The 21924-nt window shown below is 37.8% G+C and overlaps 1 protein-coding gene across 6 annotated transcripts in view; it reads left to right on the forward strand.

Moving 5' to 3' along the window:
• USP24 (ubiquitin specific peptidase 24) overlaps positions 1-21924 on the forward strand; it is a 147482-nt gene that overhangs the window by 1146 nt on the left and 124412 nt on the right. For 3 of the 6 annotated variants that reach the window (XM_063712227.1, XM_009249820.3, XM_063712228.1), the window contains exon 2: positions 6516-6581. The exons of the other annotated variants lie outside the window; for them this stretch is intronic. In XM_063712227.1, coding sequence (XP_063568297.1) covers positions 6516-6581 — 66 coding nt within the window. The remainder of the gene's footprint in view (positions 1-6515; positions 6582-21924) is intronic. 6 annotated transcript variants of the gene reach the window in all.

The following is a 21924-nucleotide window of genomic DNA, read 5'->3' on the forward strand; positions in this document are numbered from 1 at the left end:
GTTGGGGTTAGGAATGAGATTGGGGTTTTAGCCAAGGGTCGGAAAGAGTGGGCATTGAGTAGGATTTAAAATGAAGAGAGAAGGGGCCGCGGCCAGGAATGAGGACTTCAAGTCTGGGTTGTGGGCACTGGACTTGAATAAGATCAGGTATTAGAGCAGTGGGGATTGCACTGAGAGGGCAGAGGTGGGAGGCCTGGGCAGGGGTGGGAGCTGAGGAGGGTCTAGGCAGGGATGGGGACTGGAAATGGAAGACAGAGCTGGCACCAGGTCTGGGTAAAGAGGGAGTACTGGTCATCGATAAGGTCAGAAATAAGAGAAAACTAGACCGGGGAAAGAGATTGTAGTCATACTAAGGGTGCTATGCAGAGGGGCGCGGGACAGGGCGGGAGCGCAGTGGGGGTGGAGGAGGAGTCTTGAGGCTAATGGCTTTGATCAGAGACCTCAAATCTAGGTGGAGAAGACTATGCCTGTTTAGTTTGGGGTGTGAGCAAGGAACGTGGGGGAAGAAAACTGACTCTTCTCCAATAAAGAAAAAAGATCGACCAGAAGCAGCAGTGCTTTTGAATAATTACTTTGCAGAAACATAGTAGCTCATGGCAGGAATTTTGGTCAGATTCGTTGGGTAGTTCATTTCAGGGGCCAGTAGAGCAGCTTGGCCTGACCACAGAAAAGCACAGATCTCAAATTATTGGGATTGCGTTATTAGGTAGAGATACGAATTTGGTTCGTTCTTAATGAAGAATTAAGCTTAGTGAAGCTAAGCCTTTTGAAACACTTTTTCCTGAGCAGTGTTATACCCTTTTAATTGTATGCTTTTGCAACAGTTCCTCCGGCTGAAGTAGCTTGAACAAGAAGGTGGCACTTAAAAAAAAAAACAGGTTTCTGCAGAAGATTTCTTTGGCTTCCACACTTTGACACAGTTGCTAGATTGCCATCTGTAACCCAGTAACTCAGCTATATCGTTTACTAGTATGTGGAAATAAAAATTGTTATTATTCCTAGTTTGGGAATTTTTTTAAATTCCCATATAATTGAGTAACCATACGTAAGTCACTTTAAGAAATCAGCTTCTCATTGGCAGTTCCTATCACTCCTCCCTCGTTCCTTCTAGTTTTTGACCCAGTTTTGAAATCAAGAAGAAAGCCGTTGCTTTTTCAGAAGGTGTTTGTGTAACTCTGCAAAGCTCAATGTATCCTCATTATGTGAGAAATGTGATTCTTTTTTTCTTTTGTCATACCTTTTAATTTCCTGTGATTGGAAAATCAATTTAAATTACAATGCTTGGTGCATTCATGTTAACATTAGCGCTAACCTTAGCTTACTGCCAGTACATGTAAGTACAAAGAATTGGGAGTGGCTTCTTACGTGAATGGCAGGCTAAGGAGTTTGGTTTGTGGTAAATTAAAATCCATAAAATCTCCATCTTTTCGAAGCAGTGCATCAAGTCCTCATTTCTCCTAGACCTGTGGATTTGCCCGGGGGGAGGGAGGCTGCAGCGTTTACTTTTGAGAGTTCAAGAGGAGCTGGTGACTGAGGCTCCTCTTCAATACCCACGAAGTGTATTGGCAGAGGTTGGCAGGCTGAGACTTTCCTGACACACAGGAGCCTTTTGGAAACATTTAACGCAGAATGTGCCTCTGTGGTTTAATAATCTCAATGCATGCCACCTATAGAACTTCTTGGTCATCCTTGGTGTACACAGTGGGAAACTGAGGCTCTTGATCTTGGGAAATAGAGAAAGGTAATAAATATTATCCAGCATCTACAGGGTGTCAGGCCTTGTCTTAGGTGCGTTATACAGTTTATTTAACCCTTGGTGAGAGAGTTAACATAGGCTTTTTAGGGATATGATTATGTAGTGGGTGGCAGAGGCTGAATTTGAACCCAGGTCTCTGACTTCAAAGCCAGTGTGTTTTTCACTCTGCTCAACTCATGGTTTTAGGATTAAATTTGTTTGGTAACAGTATGGATAGTAAGGAAAAATAATGAGGGAAAGACAGATTTTAAGGCTACTGTGCAATGATGTGGTGAGCACCAATCAAGGCATTAGGAATCGAATAATGGGTAGAATATAAGGTGAATCAGATTTTTAAAAAAGAAGCATACTTTAGAAACAAATAATTAGTGCAGCTCCCTTGTTTAACAGATGCAGCCTTTCAGGCCCCAAAGGGGAAGTGGCTTGTCCCCACAGAGTCAGTTAATAGAAGAGGTGGGGCTAGTACTCAGGCCCTTTTGCTCTTAGTCCTGCACTCTTTCGGGCTCTCTTTCAAAGGAAAAAGGAAAGGGACACAGCAATGGGTTAAAGGGAAGGAAGAAAAGAGTAAAAAAAACTGGGTGAAGATTGTCAGCTATTATATAGTTAATCCTTTTTATTTCTAAAAACTGAGTACCTTATTTTAAATTATATACATTTCTATTAGCTACATAGGAAATTGCAGTGTCATTGTCTTCTTTAAAAATGGGAAAAACAGAATAAAATCTAATTGATTAGAAAAGAAAGAAATGACTTAAGTTTTTTTATATGTGTAGTTTGGGGATAGCAATGGTTTTCTCTTAATGCCTTCCTGTCCCAGGGGCAGGGAGTGGAGTGGTGAACAGAACATGGTGTTTACATTCTAGTGGGTCTTAGTCCAAACCTCTCATTTTACAAGAAATGACTGCCCAAGGTCATGTAGCTAGTTAGGTAAATCAGTTTGAAGCCCTGCTGTAATTAGGGTTTGGTTTAAAAATTAATATTTGAACAGTGAAAGCTGTTAACTTCCGGTTCATTAGAAGCAAGGAGAATGCAGATAAAAAAGACCCAGATATCTAGCAAAACACAGAACTGCATAGAAAGCCACCTTGTTAATATCCTCCAATTAAGTAAAGATAGTGTTTTGCAGAAGAGATGTGTTTGGTTCTTACTAGTATTGTTGCATGTAAATGTTCTTGGTCTCTGGGTCTGGAAGGGACTTTGAGAAGCTGTCCAGTTTTGATTTTGAATAGCATTACTTCAAAATCATTCCACGGCACATAAGAGTCTGTTCTATTATTAAAGAGAGTGAGCTCTCACAGCTGCTCTAAATAACTTATTCTGATTTTTAACCACCCCCCTGTCAGAATTCTTCACTGTTTACTGCATGGCTAATGTAAACTCCTCTGGCCTGCCAAGTGCGTACCAACTGGTTCTGTTCTTTACACAATGGGAAGAGTTGGGCCTTTGTAATCTTTCCAGGGGATCGGTAGAAATCTGAACCAGGTATCCTGTGCATCTCACAGAACGTAACAATTATGAAATGTGCCTTATCCATAAGGAATACCATCATACATTAATACTATAATGAATACCTTATTCTTTAAGTTTGTCTTTAGAAAATACTAAAATGGAAGTTTTTGGAAGGAGATTTCGTATTAACTGAGGAAATACCTTTCTTAGCTGTCTAGTGCTGTTAATTAATATTCCCAGAAGTGACATTTAGTACTGTGATCTGATAAACATTGTGAACTTCTTGTTTTGTTCCTGTTTTAATGTGGATGTTCTTTCTGGAGGTATTATTTTGTCAGAAGTACTTTCAAGATTTCATTGCTTTTTTGTTTTTTAAGTTTAGAGCCCCAAAGTTGGTCCTGCTATAATATATCTAAGTCACATAAAAATAAAAAGCATATTAATTTGTAGTTCCTTAACTTACCTCATTCCTGTCTCTTTTTTTCCCCTTTGGTAGTAAGTGGTAATTATAAATGGATTAAAATTGTAATACTGTCAATTTGTATAATTAAGGTTTATGGTAAAATTCATGTTATTCTTTTCCTAAAATATAACAATCCTAGTATGAGTGTGGAGTAAATATCAAATGAGTAGCTTTTAGTTAACTGTTAGTGATTTGAATACATGACCTGTGGTTTATGAATTACTGTGATTTGGTAAATTAAAAAAAACAAAAGGCCCTTTAAAGGCTTTAGAGTAAAAAAATTAAATAATTTCCCAAATCAGTTGAAAGTAGATAAAATAGGGAATTACAGATGAATCAGCATAGCCTAATTTTTAAATAAGAATTTCTTTCTGATCCAGTATATGTATATATATATCTCCTTTGGGAATTAGGTCTGTGAGTTAATGTAATGGTTGGAGTCTCACCTTGTAATTACCTGCCCATTCACTTTTAGAATGAATGTAATTTGGCATGAAGGGAGTACCTTTTGTGTGTCCGTGAGTGTGGTTTTAGTGAAATCATAGTAGGTTGTGACAGCTTTATACAGCATAATAATATTGTTAGCTTAAATTTTGAAAACAATTTCAATGTTAGAAAAGCAAATGTTGTAATGTTTTAGCAATTTGAGGAAAAAGTTTCAACGTTAATAGAAAAATATGACCATATACTTAAGTATTTTTATATTTACTGCCTACAATATCATATACCATTTACTTGATCTGAGTGTGAAGGAGGGTGTTTTTTTACTTTTAATAAGAAAATATTTAAAAAGATTTGGTAGAATCTGAAATCTGGAGTTCAGTTTTCCTGGGAATTTTCCTTATATGGAACCACAGAGAGAAATAAGAAGTAAATACATAAGATTGAACCATTTCAGAACACCTTCATACATGCATTAAAACTCATGCACTCCACTCACTAAGCACTCTAAGTGCACTAAAGCTCATGCATTTCTTTCATTTGTGTTTAAACTTAAAAAAATACAGTTCAAACAAGTTTCAATATTAGGTTTCCTATCACGTTAGAATGATTTGATGGCAGTCTAAACACAAGGTGATGAGCTCTTAGAGACAAGCTCATTTGACAATAGTGAGAAGTGACAGTAGCAGCTTAGTGGTCAAGGAGGGGACAGGAAAGCTTTAAAAGCCGACTCAACCAAATCATACTAGCCGATTTGTATAGGGTGATTTGAAGTAGCTTTATGCGTTTCATGGCCCTGAGAGGATAACTGTGTTTTCAATGATGTCACAGTCAAGAAGAGGTTCCAGTGTGGTCTGCTTAAGAAGGGTCAGGAATGTTTAATATATTTTAGAAAGGTTTTCCTTAAAAAAAAAAAAGAAAAGAAAGTTGGACGGATAAAGAAGTAGGCTTCAGGCACCTGGAAAATTCAGATGTGCGGACATTTCAGTCACGATACTAGATTGCAGAGGTACGACTGAGAGAGTTGTGCTTCATTTTCAAAAGAGTAAATGTTTTTTTCCTCCCTTTTTTTCTAGGGAGTTTTACTTCCTTTTTTAAGTTTGTATTTTTCATTTTCTTTATCATAGGAATTTTTATTGTTTAGTGTTATCATATTTTTCAGTCACAGCTGACATAAAAATTTTTGTTAAGCCCATATTGATAGTAGGTGATATTAGGTGACATTATTGGTTTTTTGTTTGTTTGTTTGTTTTTTGTTGTTTTTTGTTTTTTTGAGATGGAGTTTTGCTCTTTCGCCCAGGCTGGAGTGCAGTGGCGTGATCTTGGCTCACTGCAACGTCCGCCTTCCAGTTTCAAGCGATTCTTCTGCCTCAGCCTCCCAAGTAGCTGGGATTACAGGCATGCATCGACTACGTCCAGCTAATTTTCATATTTTTAGTAGAGACGGGGTTTCACCATGTTGGCCAGGCTGGTCTCAAACTTCTGGCCTCAAGTGATCCGCCTACCTCGGCCTCCCAAAGTGCTGGGATTACAGGTGTGAGCCTCCGCACCTGGCCAACATTATTGTTTTTGTCGATAATCTCTGTGGTGAGTTTTGGCGAAGCATTTTATAACCATTTTGTTTTGCTGGTATGTTTACAGGGTCACTTGTTTGTCCGCTAGTGAGGAACCTGGCTCCCACCATTGGTAGCTTCCATTTTTTATTTCTCTGAGTGTGTTATGTGTGAGAAGTAGACTCCACTGTTTTAGAGGTGATTACCTTAAGCTAGTTAATGGAATATATAACCGTAGATTTGATTTGTTTTTATTTTCTCTGAAGAGCTGACACAAGTAAGTTTAAATTTTATTTCTTACAATCTTTCCAGAAATTAAAATGCTTCAGCCATGATGCAGCAGTCTGTGGAATCTTTTAAAGGGCTGAGTTGAAGATGTGATTGTTCTCATAAAAAATAAATCATATTTTAGGTACTTACCAAAGGCTTCCCACTTCTGAAGATAAACACTAACAAGTAGTTGTTTCAGCACACAATTTGCTTTCCTGTAGCATCACGCCAGTTGTTTGTATTGTGAAATTCATTTGACATTATTTATTATACTTTCACTTAAGTTTATATCAAGAATATTTTATAAAACCATTACTTACTAAGCAACACGATACAGTTGTCCCTTGATAGCCATAGGGGGCTGGTTCCAGCACACCACCCCGCCATGCTCAAGTCCCTAGTGTTTCCATCTAACCTACACACATCTTCCCGTATACTTTTAAGTCATCCCTAGATTACTCATAATACCTAATACAATGGAAATGCTGTGTATACGGTTGTTACATCATATTGTTTCTTGTTTGTATTTTTTATTGTTGTATTCTTATTTTTAATTTTTTCTTCAAATAATTTTGATTTGCAGTTGGTTGAATCTGCAGATATGGAACCCATGGATACAGAGAACCAGCTGTACTTAACTCCTGTATCAGTAGGTTTCCAAAATTATTTCTGAAATTAAAATCTTTGTAAGAAAGACTTGTTGGTCAGAAATTCAGATCCAAGACTCTTCAGTTTCTGCTTCATGTGCTGTTAAAACCCAGCTTTTCATAAACAGTTCAGCATTTCCTTTTTTTTTTCCCTTTCCATTTCTCCTATATTTCAATTTTGGTTGAACATTAATTGCTTTTTGAGAACTATAGTTGGTAATCTATAGTGTGAAGCATTTTGGTAACAATTTTATTATTTTGTTTTGGTTTTTGAGACAGGGTCTCACTCTGTCACCCAGGCTGCAATACAGTGAGGTGATTTTGGCTGATTGTAGCCTCTGCCTCCTAGGCTCAAGTGATTCTCCCCACTGCAGCCTCTCAAGTAGCTGGGACCACAGGTGTGCGCCACCACACCTGGCCAATTTTTGTATTCTTTTTTGTAGATACGGGGTTTCGCCATGTTGCGCAGGCTGGTCTCGAACTCCTCAGCTCAGGCGATCTGCCTGCCTCAGCCTCCCCAAGTGCTGAGATTACAGGTGTGAGCCAGCCACCATGCCCGGCCTTGGTAGCAATTTAAGATGTATTTCAGATCCTAGAAAATATGAAGGTACTCTGTGAATAGCAACACTATTATTAATTGTCTGTGTTATTCTAGACTCCTTGCTCTCTTTTTTATGCAATAGCCTATTCTAATCCTAAATATTTTTCATGCCCCTTCCCTCTATCCTCACTGTTACTGCTCTGGTTTTGGCTCATGCTCCCCCCACCCTTTTTTTTTTTTTTTTTTTTTTTTTTTTTTTTTTTTTTTACTGTTTTTCTCTGCCATTCACTGGCACAAGAAATGATCTCTCTAAAATACAAGTTTTAATTGTGGAATAATCTTGGTAAAATGGTTTTGTGGTTCCTCATCTCGTATAGGTAAAACCTAAACTCCTTTTCTTTCAAGGTCTCCAGACTTACCTATCTGGTCTTGTCTCCTGCCTTCCTGTTCTAAGCTCTTTTGCAGTTTAGGGGCTGTTTTCCCATTCTCATTCCTACTCTCTGATATCTCTTCTGCCTGTCTAACACTAAGTCATTCTTCAAGGTTAGCTCAATTGCCACTTCTCTATAAGGAACACTTGTCTTACACCACTACATTCTCCCACTGCATTTTGCATGTACACCAAGTAAAACATTACAGTTAAAAAATTTTCTGTGTTTGCATGTGTGTATTGATAATTCCCATTAGGCATTGAGCAGGACTATTTTTATCTCTGTGTCCTTAGTACTCCTGGCTCACAATAATATTTAATTGGATAAAGAGATGACTCAGTGGTTGGATGCAAAGAAAATCTTAAATGAAATGAAATAAAACGTCTCATGGTATTTGAAAAAGTATTCAGCCCAGGATTTGGGAGACTGTAACTTTCTGTTCAGGGTTCTGTTTCTTGCTATTGTTTGGCAAGTCAGTTTTCCTTTCTGAAACTCCATTTTCTCCTCTATAAAATGGGCATCGTCTTAGACTAGATCTAAAATGCTTAATTTTTTCATTCATTGACTCCTTTAAGAAATTAAGAGCTATGGAGCCTCTCATGTGTACGTGTAAATATGCATACTTAATTTTGAAAATAAGCTTGTACTAAAATATTAATGTTGTTATTTTGGGGTGATGGGGCTATACTCTCCCTATTTTTCTGTGTTTTAGAATTTTTCTTTCATGAGTTTTTAAAAAGTATATAAACTTTATTAAAACTAAAAGCAAACCAAACTGTGTTTAAATGAGAGTAGTTAAAAAGATTAAAGTTTTGCATAATTCTTAGGAAAATTTTGCAGACTCTAAAATTATTCAAAAACTTTGCTAATGAGGAAAATGACATATAAAAAAGATTTAATTTGCTTTTTATCTAATTGAAATATGAAAAAACTATACTGCTTCCTAGCACATCATTGGGAGCTATTTTTTTTAAATCTAGAATTCACATTTGACTGTTATATAGTTATTTCTAGCTTTAAGAAAACTGGCTCAGAAGATGCAATTCAGCAGGACTTTTCGAATTTGAGTCACAGTTTAAGCTTTAATGGAGCTTCTGTTTAGTTGCCATTCCTGCCCCTTCTGTTCCTTTTCTGCATGCTCCCCTTGTCCTGCCCCCATATCTCACAGCATTTTGCCTTGCTAATTGTTTTTAGGACATTGTTATATATGACTCCAGTGTGTATTTTGATTGACCTTTAGGTTATCTGCCAGCTTTTGAAGACTCTCAAAGTTCTGTGGTGACTATATTTTGAAAACAGCTGTGTTTAGAGCCCCTTTTTTGGCCAAAGGGATGGAATGGAAACACACACTTGGCTGACATGGCCTTACCTGGTGACCTCTGTTCCTGTGACCTATAGCAGTATTACTCATTGTGGGGCCATTGATTGTTGCACTCACAGTCTCATCTGTTACTTAACTTTCTTTCTGTCATTTGTATACTTTAATGTACTCTCATGTCTGTTTGCACATTTTTAAGAAGGTGGGACTGCTATTTCTGTTGTTTGTATTAAGTAGAAAATAAACAGTTCTCAGAATAAAAACTAGATTTAAATTAAATAATGGTTTAGATCAAATTCAAATGGTAAGAATAGGCATTATACTGAAAATGTCAGAGCAGCAAAACAGCCATGACCCAGTTTAACAAAGTAACCATTCAGTAAGTTTTTATTGAAAATTTATTGTGTGCTGGGCACTGAGCTGGATGTTAGAAATGAATACAATGGTGAACAAATCAGACATATTCCTTCTCTGTTATAATTTCAAGGCTGGTTGATTTCTTATGCCTCAAGTCTAATAAATCTTAATATTCTATTTCAGAAACTAGAGAGCGGTCTTGAAGAGTTGTGGGTTAAATATGAAAGCTTAAATCTGTGTATCAAAAGCATTTGCATAGTGCCTCTAGAATGTTTTGTGATGTAATTTGATCCATAGTGGTATCCATTGCCAAGAAACCAAATGGTATTTTTTTCAAGCAGTATTTCTTTAGTGTCATGGAATATACAGAATTTGTATTTATTTGCCTGTTAGATGTTTAATATTAGTAGATTGATGATTTTCTCAACTAGTATCTTTTTAAAGGGTGATGTTAATTCTTTTAATGAAATGGCATTATTTTTTATCCTAAAAGCATAAGTGTATCAGTTTTTCTGAAAAAGAGAAATTGCTTTAGGAATTGGTCTTACTTTAGGCTAAAAATCTCTTAATGATTGTTGATAATAAAAAAAATTAGAGAAACGTTGGTAATTTTAGAAAGACTTAATTGTGGTAGAAATAGCAGTAACTCTGTAAATAAAAACCTGTCTGGCATCAATAACATGAGGACTGCTTAGTTTATTATAAATATTTTGCTTTTGTGGTCAGTTTTATATTGGAATGAACTGTGCTAAAACTTGGAAAATGTTAATGATTTTTCTTTTAGTAATACACTTCTCATGATGTCTACCTCATTTTGAAATATTTTGGTGAGTTAGAGTAGCAGCAGATCATCCTATAATTCCCTCGTTAACAGCTAAAATATTTTATATGTGCACATGCACACACATGTATGTAATGTGTTTCATTTTGAGAAAAATGTCAGATGTCTATTGAGCAGCCAGACTCTCTGTGTTGAATTATGTCAGCCAAAAATATATGATTTATACCATTAAAACAATTGGTTCATAATGTATATGCAGATACACTGACATCTTTAGAGAATAACAAGCAAGTTCTATTTGCTTTCTAATACTTTGAGCTTTTTATGGTTGAAGTATAGAACATGCCTGTGGTAGAGGAATTTTAAGCATCTATTAAGGAGGATCAAAGATTAGAAATGATGCAGTTACCTTGTATTCTCCCAGTTCATAGTGATTGTAATATGGGAGAGAAATATTAAGACTACTTAGCAAGATATACTTCATAAAACAGCAAAATTATCTGTAGAATTGACAATATTTCCTGCATTTCCCTCTCCTTATTCCAGTAAGCAGAACTAACAGTTGAAACTTTAAGGATTAAAATTGATTATTTGTTTCAGAGCTGGGACCATGGAGATCTGGTGGTGGTAAGACTTGTCAGCTTAGGCAGGAGGACGTTGACTCTTGGCTTAGCAAGTCAGAAAAGGAACCCAGCCTTCTGCCTCTTGAGATGTCTTTTGTTTACTTTACCATACTGTTCTTCTGACCTGAGGAAGTCTTTGACTGTAGGTTATCTTTAATATATCCTTCCTCATAAACTTTCTTTATTTAATCATCACATTTCCTTTGTTAGATATACACTAGTGTCTCCCCTTATCTGTGGGGGATGGATTCCGAGAACCCCAGAGGATGCAGAAAACCACAGATAGTACTGAACCCTGTATATATTGTGTTTTCCTATACATACATATCTGTGATAAAGTTTAATGTATAAATTGGGCACAGTAAGAGATTAACAACAGGAACTAATAAATAGAACAATTACAATATACGGTAGTAAAAGTTTTGTGAATGTGATCTCCTTCACTTAAAATGTCTTATTGTACTCACGCTCAGAAGTGTTGATTCTATAGTTTATCTTGCTTTATCATTAGGTACTTTTTAATTTCGGTTATTCGTAAGTTTATAAAGATGGTGGGAGTTGAGGAAAGGAAGATTGAGCAATTGCTATCACTTGTGAAGGTGCTGTGTCGGTCTCTTGACTAGCATCCTTGTACAAGTGATCCCCTGCCTGAGTCTATCCACAGTTGCACATGGTATTGAATATTTTAAAAATAAGCTTTAAGAGTCAGTATACAGGCCGGGTGTGGTGGCTCATGCCTGTAATCACAGCACTTTGGGAGGCCGAGGCAGGTGGATCACCTGAGGTCAGGAGTTTGAGACCAGCCTGATCAACAGGGTGAAACCTCATCTCTACTGAAAATACAAAAATTAGCCGGGTGTGGTAGTGGGTGCCTGTAGTCCCAGCTATTCAGGAGGCTGAGGCAGGAGAATTGCTTGAACCTGGGAGGGGGAGTTTGCAGGGAGCCGAGATCACACCACTGCACTGCAACTTGGGTGACAGAGTGAGACTCCATCTCAAAAAAAAAAAAAAAAAAGAAAGAAAAAAGTCGGTATACAAATCGCTTGAAACAGTATACCACCTAATTTAATAATTTTCTGTTTCAGATGTGTGTTGTTTAGTTTCTTAAAATAGCCTTTTCATTCTCTGTGTATCAAACACGGTAATGATTACAAATATCAACTGGGATGTATTATATACTTGCATGTTTGAAGTTAAACATTTTGAAATATACCTTGGAATGGTGTAAATATACTGAAAATATAACACTTGCCTTAGGTTATATGTTTTAATGAATACAAAAATAAAGCACGGTGAGTATTGATGAGCTCTTAGAGGATACTTAAAAAGGAAATCAGTTTTAAAATTTGCTGGATCATCTTATGACTCCTTGCCTGTGCACGTGCATTTTCTCCTGCCTGGCATGCCCTCCTCTCTCACCTCTTGCCATAGTGGGCTATTCCGTAGCACTGTGTGTGTGGTATTGTGGTATCAATTTGATCCTTGCACTTGATCCTTTCACTACAAAACAGATTTAACATAGCCTTGCAGTTGGCAGAGATAGGGTAGGAACATCCTCCTTCCTTAAGTCCAGCAAGTCCCAAGAGACTCCGAATGCTAACATACCACCTGTACTGTTAATCACTCTTGCCAATGGTTTTCTGTTAGAACTTGATGCCTTCCATTATACCTCCTCTCATTCCTTCTTCCCTTCCTCCTAGTTAAACGTCCCTTCTTGAGTTTGAATAGAAACCCTTTCGTGCCTCTGTCATAGCATTTATCTCATTGCATTAGCATTGTTCCTTTGTCACCGTATTAAATTGAGTCTTTTTTTTTTTTTTTGGGACGGAGTCTTGCTCTGTCACCCAGGCTATAGTGCACTAGCGTGATCTTGGCTCATTGCAACCTCCGCCTCCTGGGTTCAAGCGATTCTCCTGCCTCAGCCTCCCAAGTAGCTGGGATTACAGGCACCTGCCACTGCGCCCAGCTAATTTTTGTATTTTTAGTAGAGATGGGGTTTCACCATCTTGGCCAGGCTGGTCTCATACTCCTGACCCCATGATCCACCTGCCTTGGCCTCCCAAAGTGCTGGGATTACAGGCGTGAGCCACTGTGCCCAGCCTAAATTGAGTCTTTCGAGAGCAGGGTCTGGTTTTCTGTGTTTCCTTAAAAGTTCCAGGAAACACTTGACACGGGAGATACTAAAACTGAATCAAAGAATTTGATCTGGAAAATATTTATTTGCATCACCATTTTGGAACACATTTCCCCCCTTCATGCTTCTCAAATAGTCTCGTAAATCTACTTTTGCCTGAAATACCCTACACCATAGCTTGAAAATAGCATAAATTTTTTTGTAGTCTTTTGGCAGATTTCTGTCATAGTGTTTACCTTGTATTACAGTTGGTGGGAAGGAACATTTTTTGAGCTATTGCCGGTGTGTTTATAATGTATACAATTTTGGATATAACACATTAAATTTGAACTTTGGGATTCTGTACCACTTCCTTTGCTTTATGTTTTTTCTTTAGCTCACATAGAAAAATATTGCACACATGAAAGAATATAGTGGATGCTAAAAGAAACAAACCCTTTTTAAGCCTTTAGTAGGACTGTTTGCCAGTCTGTTTTTATGTAGTTTTGTTACATCACTTAGGTGAGCTCTACTTTAGTAAGGAGAAGATTTGCAGAGAATGTCATTTCTGGAGAGGAAAGAGAGAAAAGAGAAAACATGTCAGTATAATTAAAGCAGAAAACTGACTTTTAGTGTTGTTTTTGTTTCAGATTGTCACATTTATTTATTTCTATAATAATGTTTAATGATGACACTGTTAATCCAAGTGAGTTTATTTTGAAGTAAAGCTATTGAGACACTGTTTATTTTTTCTCCTTTCTCCTCCCAAAATAAAAAAAAGTATGTGGAGTGGGAGTAGGAGGAGGAAAGAAACAGTAGTGTATAGTAACTATTTATTCAACACTAAGCAATCTATTGAATGTCTTTGGCTCTCTTCTGGCTTCTGAGAACTAAGATACAGCCCCTGCTTTTAAGGGGTTCATAACCTATTCCAGTGGTTCTAAAGAGCTGCTAGGGATGGCCAACATCAGATCAGAGTCACTTGGATTGCTTTTTCAGTATAGCTTATCCCCATAAGGACCTCCAACTATCCTAGGAACTTCTGACAGAGTAGGGAATGTTGTGGAAAAGTACTTAGTAAAATATTAGAAAATGATCTGCTACAAATTTAAACTGGGTATAATTTGATTTGATACTTGATAAAGTTTGGAAACCTCTGTGTCCCCACCCACATCTCTTCTTCAATTATACTCCCATAATTCCCCTGTCCACGTGTTGTGCGAGGGACCCAGTGGGAGATAATTGAATCATGGGGGTAGTTAACCCCATATTGTTCTCGTGGTGGTGAATAAGTCTCACGAGATCTGATGGTTTTATCAGGAGTTTCCACTTTTGCATCTTCCTCATTCTCTCTTTGCCTGCTGCTGTCCATGTAAGACATGACTTGCTCCTCCTTGCCTTCTGCCATGATTGTGAGGCTTCCCCAGCCACGTGGAACTGTAAGTCCAATTAAACCTCCTTCTTTTGCAAATTGTCCAGTCTCAGGTATGTCTCTATCAGTGGCGTGAAAATGGGCTAATACAATACTAGATATATTTTTTCCAAGTTTTTATGTTGAACAGTTTATAGTACAGAAGTCAGAAGAACAATACAGTGAACACTTGTATACCCTTCACCTTGATTCATTATTTGCAAACATTTTGTCACATTTGCTTTAGCTCCTTTGTCTGTCTCTCTCTCTCTCTCTCTCTCTCTCACACACATGTGCACACACTTTCTGAACCATTTGAAAAATAAGTTGCAAATGTCAGGACATCTGACTCCTAAATACTTTAGTGTGAATCTCCTAAGGACAAAGACATTCTCCTACAGAACTGCAGTACCATTATCCTACCAAAGGAATTTAACATTAATACGATAATATTGTCTATTATTTAGTTCATATTCAAATTCTCCACTTATACTACAATATCCTCTATAGGCTTTTGTAAAAATTGTAATCTAGGATTGAATCAAAAAGTATGCATTGCATCTGTTAATGATTTTTTTTTTTTTTTTTTTTGTGGGGGGAGACAGAGTCTCGCTCTGTCGCCCAAGCTAAAGTGCAGTGGTGCAATCTTGGCTCACTGCAACCTCCACCTCCCAGGTTCAAGTGATTCTCATACCTGAGCCTCCCAAGTAGCTGGGATTACAGGTGCCCGCCGCCATGCCTGACTAATTTTTGTATTTTTAATAGAGACAGGATTTTGCCTGTTGGCCAAGCTGGTCCCAAACTCCTGGCCTCAAGTGATCTGCCCGCTTTGGCCTCTCAAAGTGCCAGGATTACAGGTGTGAGCCACCATGCCCGTCCTGGTTATCATGTTCTTTTAAGCCAGATTCTAGAATGGATTTTTCATCTTTTTATACTGACACTTGTGAAATGTCTAATTCAGATTTCTTGTGTTTAAAAGATTTTATGATTGAATCATTTTAAATACCCAAGGATGTTTTATTATTTATTAAGGAAAACCAAACAAAAATATTTACCTTCTTTCATTACATAATTTGTTCCCCGTTAGTAAGACTGCATTTGTCAACAACCTATATTTTGACCTCTAGTAGAATTTTAGCATTTTTAGAGCCAGAAGAGATCTTGGATCTGTAGGTAAATATTTTCATTTTATAGATGAAACTGAGGTATGGAGATATCAAGTCTTAACCAACCAGGGGTGATTTGTCATCCCACCTCGGAGACATTATGCATGTATGGAGATGTTTTAGTGTTGTCACAACTAGAGAGGTGCTACTGGCCAGGGATGCTGATAAACACCTTACAGTGCACAGAACAGAATTGTCTAGCCCAAATTGTCAGTAGAACTAAGGTTAAGAAACCCTGTCTAAAATCACACAGCTCATGGTGGGACTTAAAACCATGTTACTTGACTTTCAATTCTGTGTTCTTTCTACACACAAAAACGGAAATGCCTTGTTCTCTTTCCCTTTCGTTCTCTCCGCCTTCATCCTCCATTTCCATTAAGACAAATTAGAACATACTGCTTGAGAGAACATGGAGTATCTTTCTAAAATGAGAAATATAGGCTGGGGATGGTGGCACACGCCTGTAATCCCAGCACGTTGGAAGGCCAAGGTAGGAGGATTGCTTGAAGTGAGGTATTTGAGACCAGCCTGGGCAACATAGTGAGATCCCGTCTTTAAAAAAAAATTATGTTTAAATTTTTGAAAAAAGAAAAATATAAATGTGCTTTCAGTGGGGTTTTATTCCTGTAGTAAAAATCTGTGCAGAATGACTTTTTAAGAGCAGTTTAGATAACCATAATTGCTCTTCACTTTTCATTATATGAGGTTTGAGTTAAGAAACACTTTCTCATGCATTATCTTATTTGGTACTCACAGAAACCCTTTGTAGTTATAATGAACAAAGCAGATAGCATTTGTTTTTCACAAGTGAGAAAATAAAAGTTCCCAGAAAATAACATCCCATCTAATTGTGGTCAGGTAAGGTATTAGTCAAAGTTATGTGGAGATAGATTTCAGTTGAACAGGCAAAACAGGAACGGGTAATCTCAAAATGTCCTAAGCACCTGGTCACTAAATATGTTTAGGCAGAGGTTCTGGGATATTGTTGGGGATGTTGTACAAGTGATTTAGGTATCGAATAGACATTGGAGATAAAATGGAGAATTAGATAGAGCTCCATTGAGTAACACACTCTTATTGGGGAGCCAAACTTTAAATAGGTGAAGTTTACTACAGCTCAGTATTTGATGTTATGAAGGTAGTGCTTTAAATGTGCCATGCTTTCTCTTCCGTGCCTGAACACACATACAATTCTCTGTGCTCAGGATCTGTTTCCTTTCTTTCATTTCATAAGCATGTATTAGGTCTTAGCATTCACTCATTCATTCAGCAAATATTTGTTGAGCACCCCCTCTGTCTTAGGGACTGTTACAGATAATGGAACAAACAAAACAATTCTGCCCTGTTGGAGCTTATAGCCTAACGAGGGGAGACAGACAACAAACAAGATAAGTGAAATGTAGAATGTCAGATGGTGATAAGTACTATGGAAAAAAAGCAGCACAGGAGAGAGATCATGCTGGACAGCAGTGGGTAGGGGGTATGACAAGGGCTGCTTTTTGAGTAGATTATTCAAGGAAGGCCTCGAAGAGCAGGTCATATTTGAGCAAAGACCTGAAGAAGGTGAAGCCAACTGTGGTTATCTGAGGGAACGGCATTCTAAGCTAGGGGTGGGCAAACGTTTTCTGTAAAGGGCCTAAAGTAAATAGTTAGTCTCTGTTGTAGCTATTCAACTTAGCTATTGTAGTATGAAAGCAACTATATACTATATGTAAGGAAATAAGCAGGTCTTTGTTTCAATAAAATACAGAAACAGGCAGTGGGCTCTATTTTGCCAACTCCTGCTTTAAGTGGAAGGAACACCTAATGCAAAAACACCAGGTAGCAGCAGGGCTGGCATGTTGGAGGAGCAGCGGGGAGGCCAGTATGGCTGGAACTCGATAGGCAGAGGTCAGCTCCCCATTAGGGCCTTGCAGGCAACTGTCACGATAACTTTTTGTCAGAATAGGAAGGGAGGCATCGAAGGTTTTCAACAGGGAGATACCATGATCTGGTGAGAAAGATCAGGGGTTTGTTTTTGAACATGTTAATTTTAGATGCCTATTAAACACCCTAGTGGAGTTGTCAAAAAGGAAGTTGGATATGTGCCTGGTGTCCAGAGAAGAAGTCTGTACTAGAGCCAAAATGTGAGTCTTCAACTTAGAGATAGCACTTAAACCATTTAACTGTTCTTAACAGGGGTAATGTAACTCTATGGGGGGTGGAAATTGGTTCTTGAGGGAGATGAAAAACAATCTTAGATATTACAGTGGATCACACCAAAACTCAGCCCTACCCAACACAGTCAATTCTTAATATTCAATTTCATGGGGGATAGGGTGGTTAAGAAAAAGATGTCTAAAAGTCTCCTTGGAAGAATGATAATGAAAATTAGGTAGAAAACAGTGCATTAGATTCAACTCACTGAGGTCACCAAGGGGGTGCCTGTAGATAAAGAGGAAGTCTGAGGACTGAGCTCGAAGGTGCCCCAGTGTTTAGAGACTTGGGGTGGTAAGGCGGAACCAGCAAAGGAGACTGAGGAGTGGCTGGTGGGGTGAGGAACCAAATGAGAACTGTGTCCTGGAAACCAAGTGAAAGGTGTTTCCAGGAAGAGGGATCCGCTGTTAAATGTTGCTGATGGGTCAGGTAAGATGAGAACTGAGAATTAACTGTGTATATGAGGCTGTGGTGAAGAAGGTAGATATTTACTTAGGTCTCAGCTTAAGTATTATTTCGTTTGGTAGGCTACTTTTCACTGTGATGAGGGTGGGTCCCCCCTTTTTTCTTAACTGTGGTAAAAATCACATAACATAAAATTTATCAATTTAATCTTTTTTAAGTGTACAGTTCAGTAGTGTTAAGTATATTCACATTGTTGTGAAACATCTCCAGAAATTTTTCACCTTGCAAATCTGAAACTCTGTACCTGTTAAACAACAACCTTTCCTTTCCCCTACCCCCTAGCTCCTGGCACCCACCACTTTACTTTCTGTTTCTGAGCTTCAATACTTCAGATACCTCATATAAGTGGAACTATACAATATTTGTCTTTCTGTGACTGCCTTATTTCACTAAGCATGTTGTCCTCAAGGCTTGTTCATGTTATAGTATATCGCAAGATTGCCTTCTTTTTAAAGGCTGAATGGGCCTCCTTATGTACTTTCATAATACTCTTACAATAACACTCCTGATAAGAAATTGTAATTTCTTATTTGTCTTTTTCCCTGAAAGACAGGAGATTTCCAAGATTCAGTGGCAGAGTATGTTTGTCTTATTCATAGATGTATTCATAGCCTCTGGAAAATACTGAATGAGAATTCTGTGTAAAAATAGAAGACAGAATACCTTCCTTTGCTTGGAGGAATCTCAACGCTCGAAAATTTTGTTGAAGAGATGATACTTGAAGTGGTTTTGAAGAAGTAGGAATTTATCAGGCTGAGAAAGGGCAACCTAGGCAGAGAGAGCAGCCTACAGCTATGCATGGTTTCATGATAGGACCTTGTGTGTAGCTCCAGCAGAAGGTTTGGAAAGTGGCAAACCATATATTGTGATGGATTGTGATCAGAGGATGGAGAGTCTTGCCTGCCAATGCAAGAAGCTTGCTTTTACTTTCTAGGCACCTTTAGGCAGCTGGGAGCAAATGGAGCTTTCTGAGGAAGTGAGTGATGGGATCAGCTTCCTTTTTTTGGTTTGGGTTGGGGTTAGGGTTTTCGTTTTGTTTGTTTTAAGGAAGATCATTCTGGTGGCCCTTTGGAGGGGGCACAGGAGTGGTGATATGGACTGGTAGAAGGAATGGCAGTTATATGAGTATTGCAGCAGTCCAAGCAACACACAACAGAGACCTCAAGTAAGCAGGCTTGGCTAGGACAGACTATTCAGAAGAAATTTATGAGGTAGAATTATTGTGACGTGGTGACCAACTGGCTGGGATGAGGACACAGTTCCGGGGTTAGGAACATTAGAGAAGTAACAGATTTGAGTCAGAAACTGAGTTCTTTGTGGATATGGTAAATCTGGAGTACCTTGAGGGCACCAAGGTTAGAGTCTAGCATAGAGACAGAGAGAGAGAGGGAGAAAGAAAGATGCATCTGAAGCCTGAGGAGCGGACTAGGCTGCTATTTCTTTTTTCTTTTTTTTTGAGATAGGGTCTCCCTCTGTTGCCCAGCCTGGAGTACAGTGGCATGAACATGGCTCATTGTAGCCTCAGCCTCCTGGGCTCAAGTGATCACCCACCTCAACCTCCCAAACTGCTAGGATTACAGGTGTGAGCTCACTGCTCTCAGCCTGGGCTTCTATTTCTTATGTTGCTATGTGTTGTAGCTGGCCCTATAATGAATTATCCCTCATCTGTGTAGGAATCCTGCAAATTGGGCACCATGCTCTCTTTCTCATTGAGGAAAACAAAGACAAATAAATTAAGAAGTTTATTCAAGGTGACACAGCTACCAAGTGGTAGTGAAAGAATCAACAATTAGATCTGTTAGATGAGAATACTTAGTAAAGGAAATTTCAACAAAATTAAGGCTGAAAGTTGATTGCTTCTGCTAGATAGCTGTTTATCTAGAGCTTTAGATTAAGTTTTAGTGGATTAAAAACTACTAGTACTTTGGAAGAAAATAAGTTTTACTTGATAGTCCTCTCTTACCTTCCCAATTCTTGGCTTGGGGTCCATTGTATAAGTTCTGTTTGTTTTTTGTAAAAGCATTTTTGCCTCCATTCTGCATTGGTGTTTTTTGAGGCCATGCTATGCTACCAATTTTAGGAGGAATTGGAATACTTTCGAGTATGCTTAATCTAGAGCCTGAGATTTGGAGAAACCTTGACTTAAATTTTTATTTCAGTCTGAACGCATTTAATGACTGTTGGTGTTAGGCAAGTGACCATAAGAAATGTGACTTCAGGTGAGTAACTTTGCCTTATTTGAGCCTCAGTTTGTTTTATCATGTAAAAAATGAGGATGATAACTCTTACCTCCTGAGGTTTGAGAATAATTAAATTATAATATATGTACACTTTCCATAGTTACTAGTGCTGTTCCTGACATGTAGCAGCTAGGTGCTCAGTAGACATATTAGTTCTCCTTTGCTGCTCACTCATATTGCTCTCATCTGAATTTATCTCAATCCCCTTTACGATATCTTTCCTCCTTCCTGCTGGCTGCTAAAACTGCAGGCCCAGCATAACTACAGTCACTGGAGATGCCCTAAGGAAATTGGGACTGGAACAGCTACCTACTTTTTGGATCCTGGAATCGATGATCTGTACGTCCCAAACCTTAAATGAAGGTTACCCTCTATATGTAAGATATCACCTTCGGATTATAGGACAACCTTTTATGAAAACCTTGTTTCTCTGTATTCTAAATACAGTTGTCCCTTGGTTTCTGTGGGGAATTGGTTTCAGAACCCCCTCGGGGATACCAAAATCTGTATCCCCCTGCCCTCCCCACAGATACTGAAATGCTCAAATCCCTTATATAAAATGGCTTAGTATTTGCATGTATCCTAAGCACATCCTCCTGTGTACTTTAAATCATCTCTAGATTACTTATAATACCTAATACAATATAAATGCTGTGCAAGTAGTTGTTATACTGTATATAAATACATTATTTGTAATGTAAATTACAAAATGTAAATACATTGCTTTCTATGTATTTAAGGAATAATGACAAGAAAAAAATGTCTGGATCTGTTCAATACAAATGCAACCATCCGTTTTTTCCCAAATATTTTCAGTTCACAATTGGTTGAACCCATGGGTGTGGAGGACTGACTTTACCTGAATAACCAAGAAGGGTTAATGCAGGGAACCACACAAAAAAGTCAGCTTTTGTTGAATAGTTCAGGAAATTATTTACTACTCATAACATGGAATGAAGATGCATTCCAGGAAAACATTTGCAGACTTCAGACACAATGTATTCATACGTGGGGACTGTGTACACTTAATTGTTTATCATCTTCTCTTTTTCCAGGAAGCAATATTTTAGGAATTATTTTCTCTAGTCTGAATTAACAGGGAATATCAGATCTGCATATAACCATCTCCAAATTGCTTTGAAAAATATTTAGTAAAACTGACAACCTCAATATTTAATGAAAGGTATTATAAATTAGTGACTTGCAATCGAATGCCCGTGTTTGCATGTTTTTCCTTAAGCTCTTCACATATATGTTACTGTTCATTATAATACACAAGTAATAGACAAATCTGTTTAAAATCATCGTGAAGAAATCAGTCTGTCTTCATTTTTCTATATATTGATCAGAGGTTCTTTTGAGCACATGTTGGTTAATTGCATAGTTCAGTAATTGAATTTAGTATTCAAATAAACTTTAAGCAACACTGGTAGTCTCTTATCCGTTAAGTTGAATAATTTTCTTTTATCTGTATTTGTTGAGTCAGTGGGCAGACAGGAGCTTATCTCTAAACTAGCAGGTGGTAGGTACCTCCCCAGTAGGTTTTACTTCTTTCAACAAAGAAGGCTTAAATTACAGTAATGTATCCTTGTTGGGTTCAAGAGTAATCAGTTTATTGTCTCTTTAAAAAAATAAGGGTAGTTTTTCTAAGTAAATATTAAACTCTATTATTAACTTAAAAGCTTGCATGTTGATTTTTTAAA

Source organism: Pongo abelii, chromosome 1 (genome assembly GCF_028885655.2).
Source record: "Pongo abelii isolate AG06213 chromosome 1, NHGRI_mPonAbe1-v2.0_pri, whole genome shotgun sequence".
Taxonomy (NCBI): Eukaryota; Metazoa; Chordata; class Mammalia; order Primates; family Hominidae; genus Pongo; species Pongo abelii.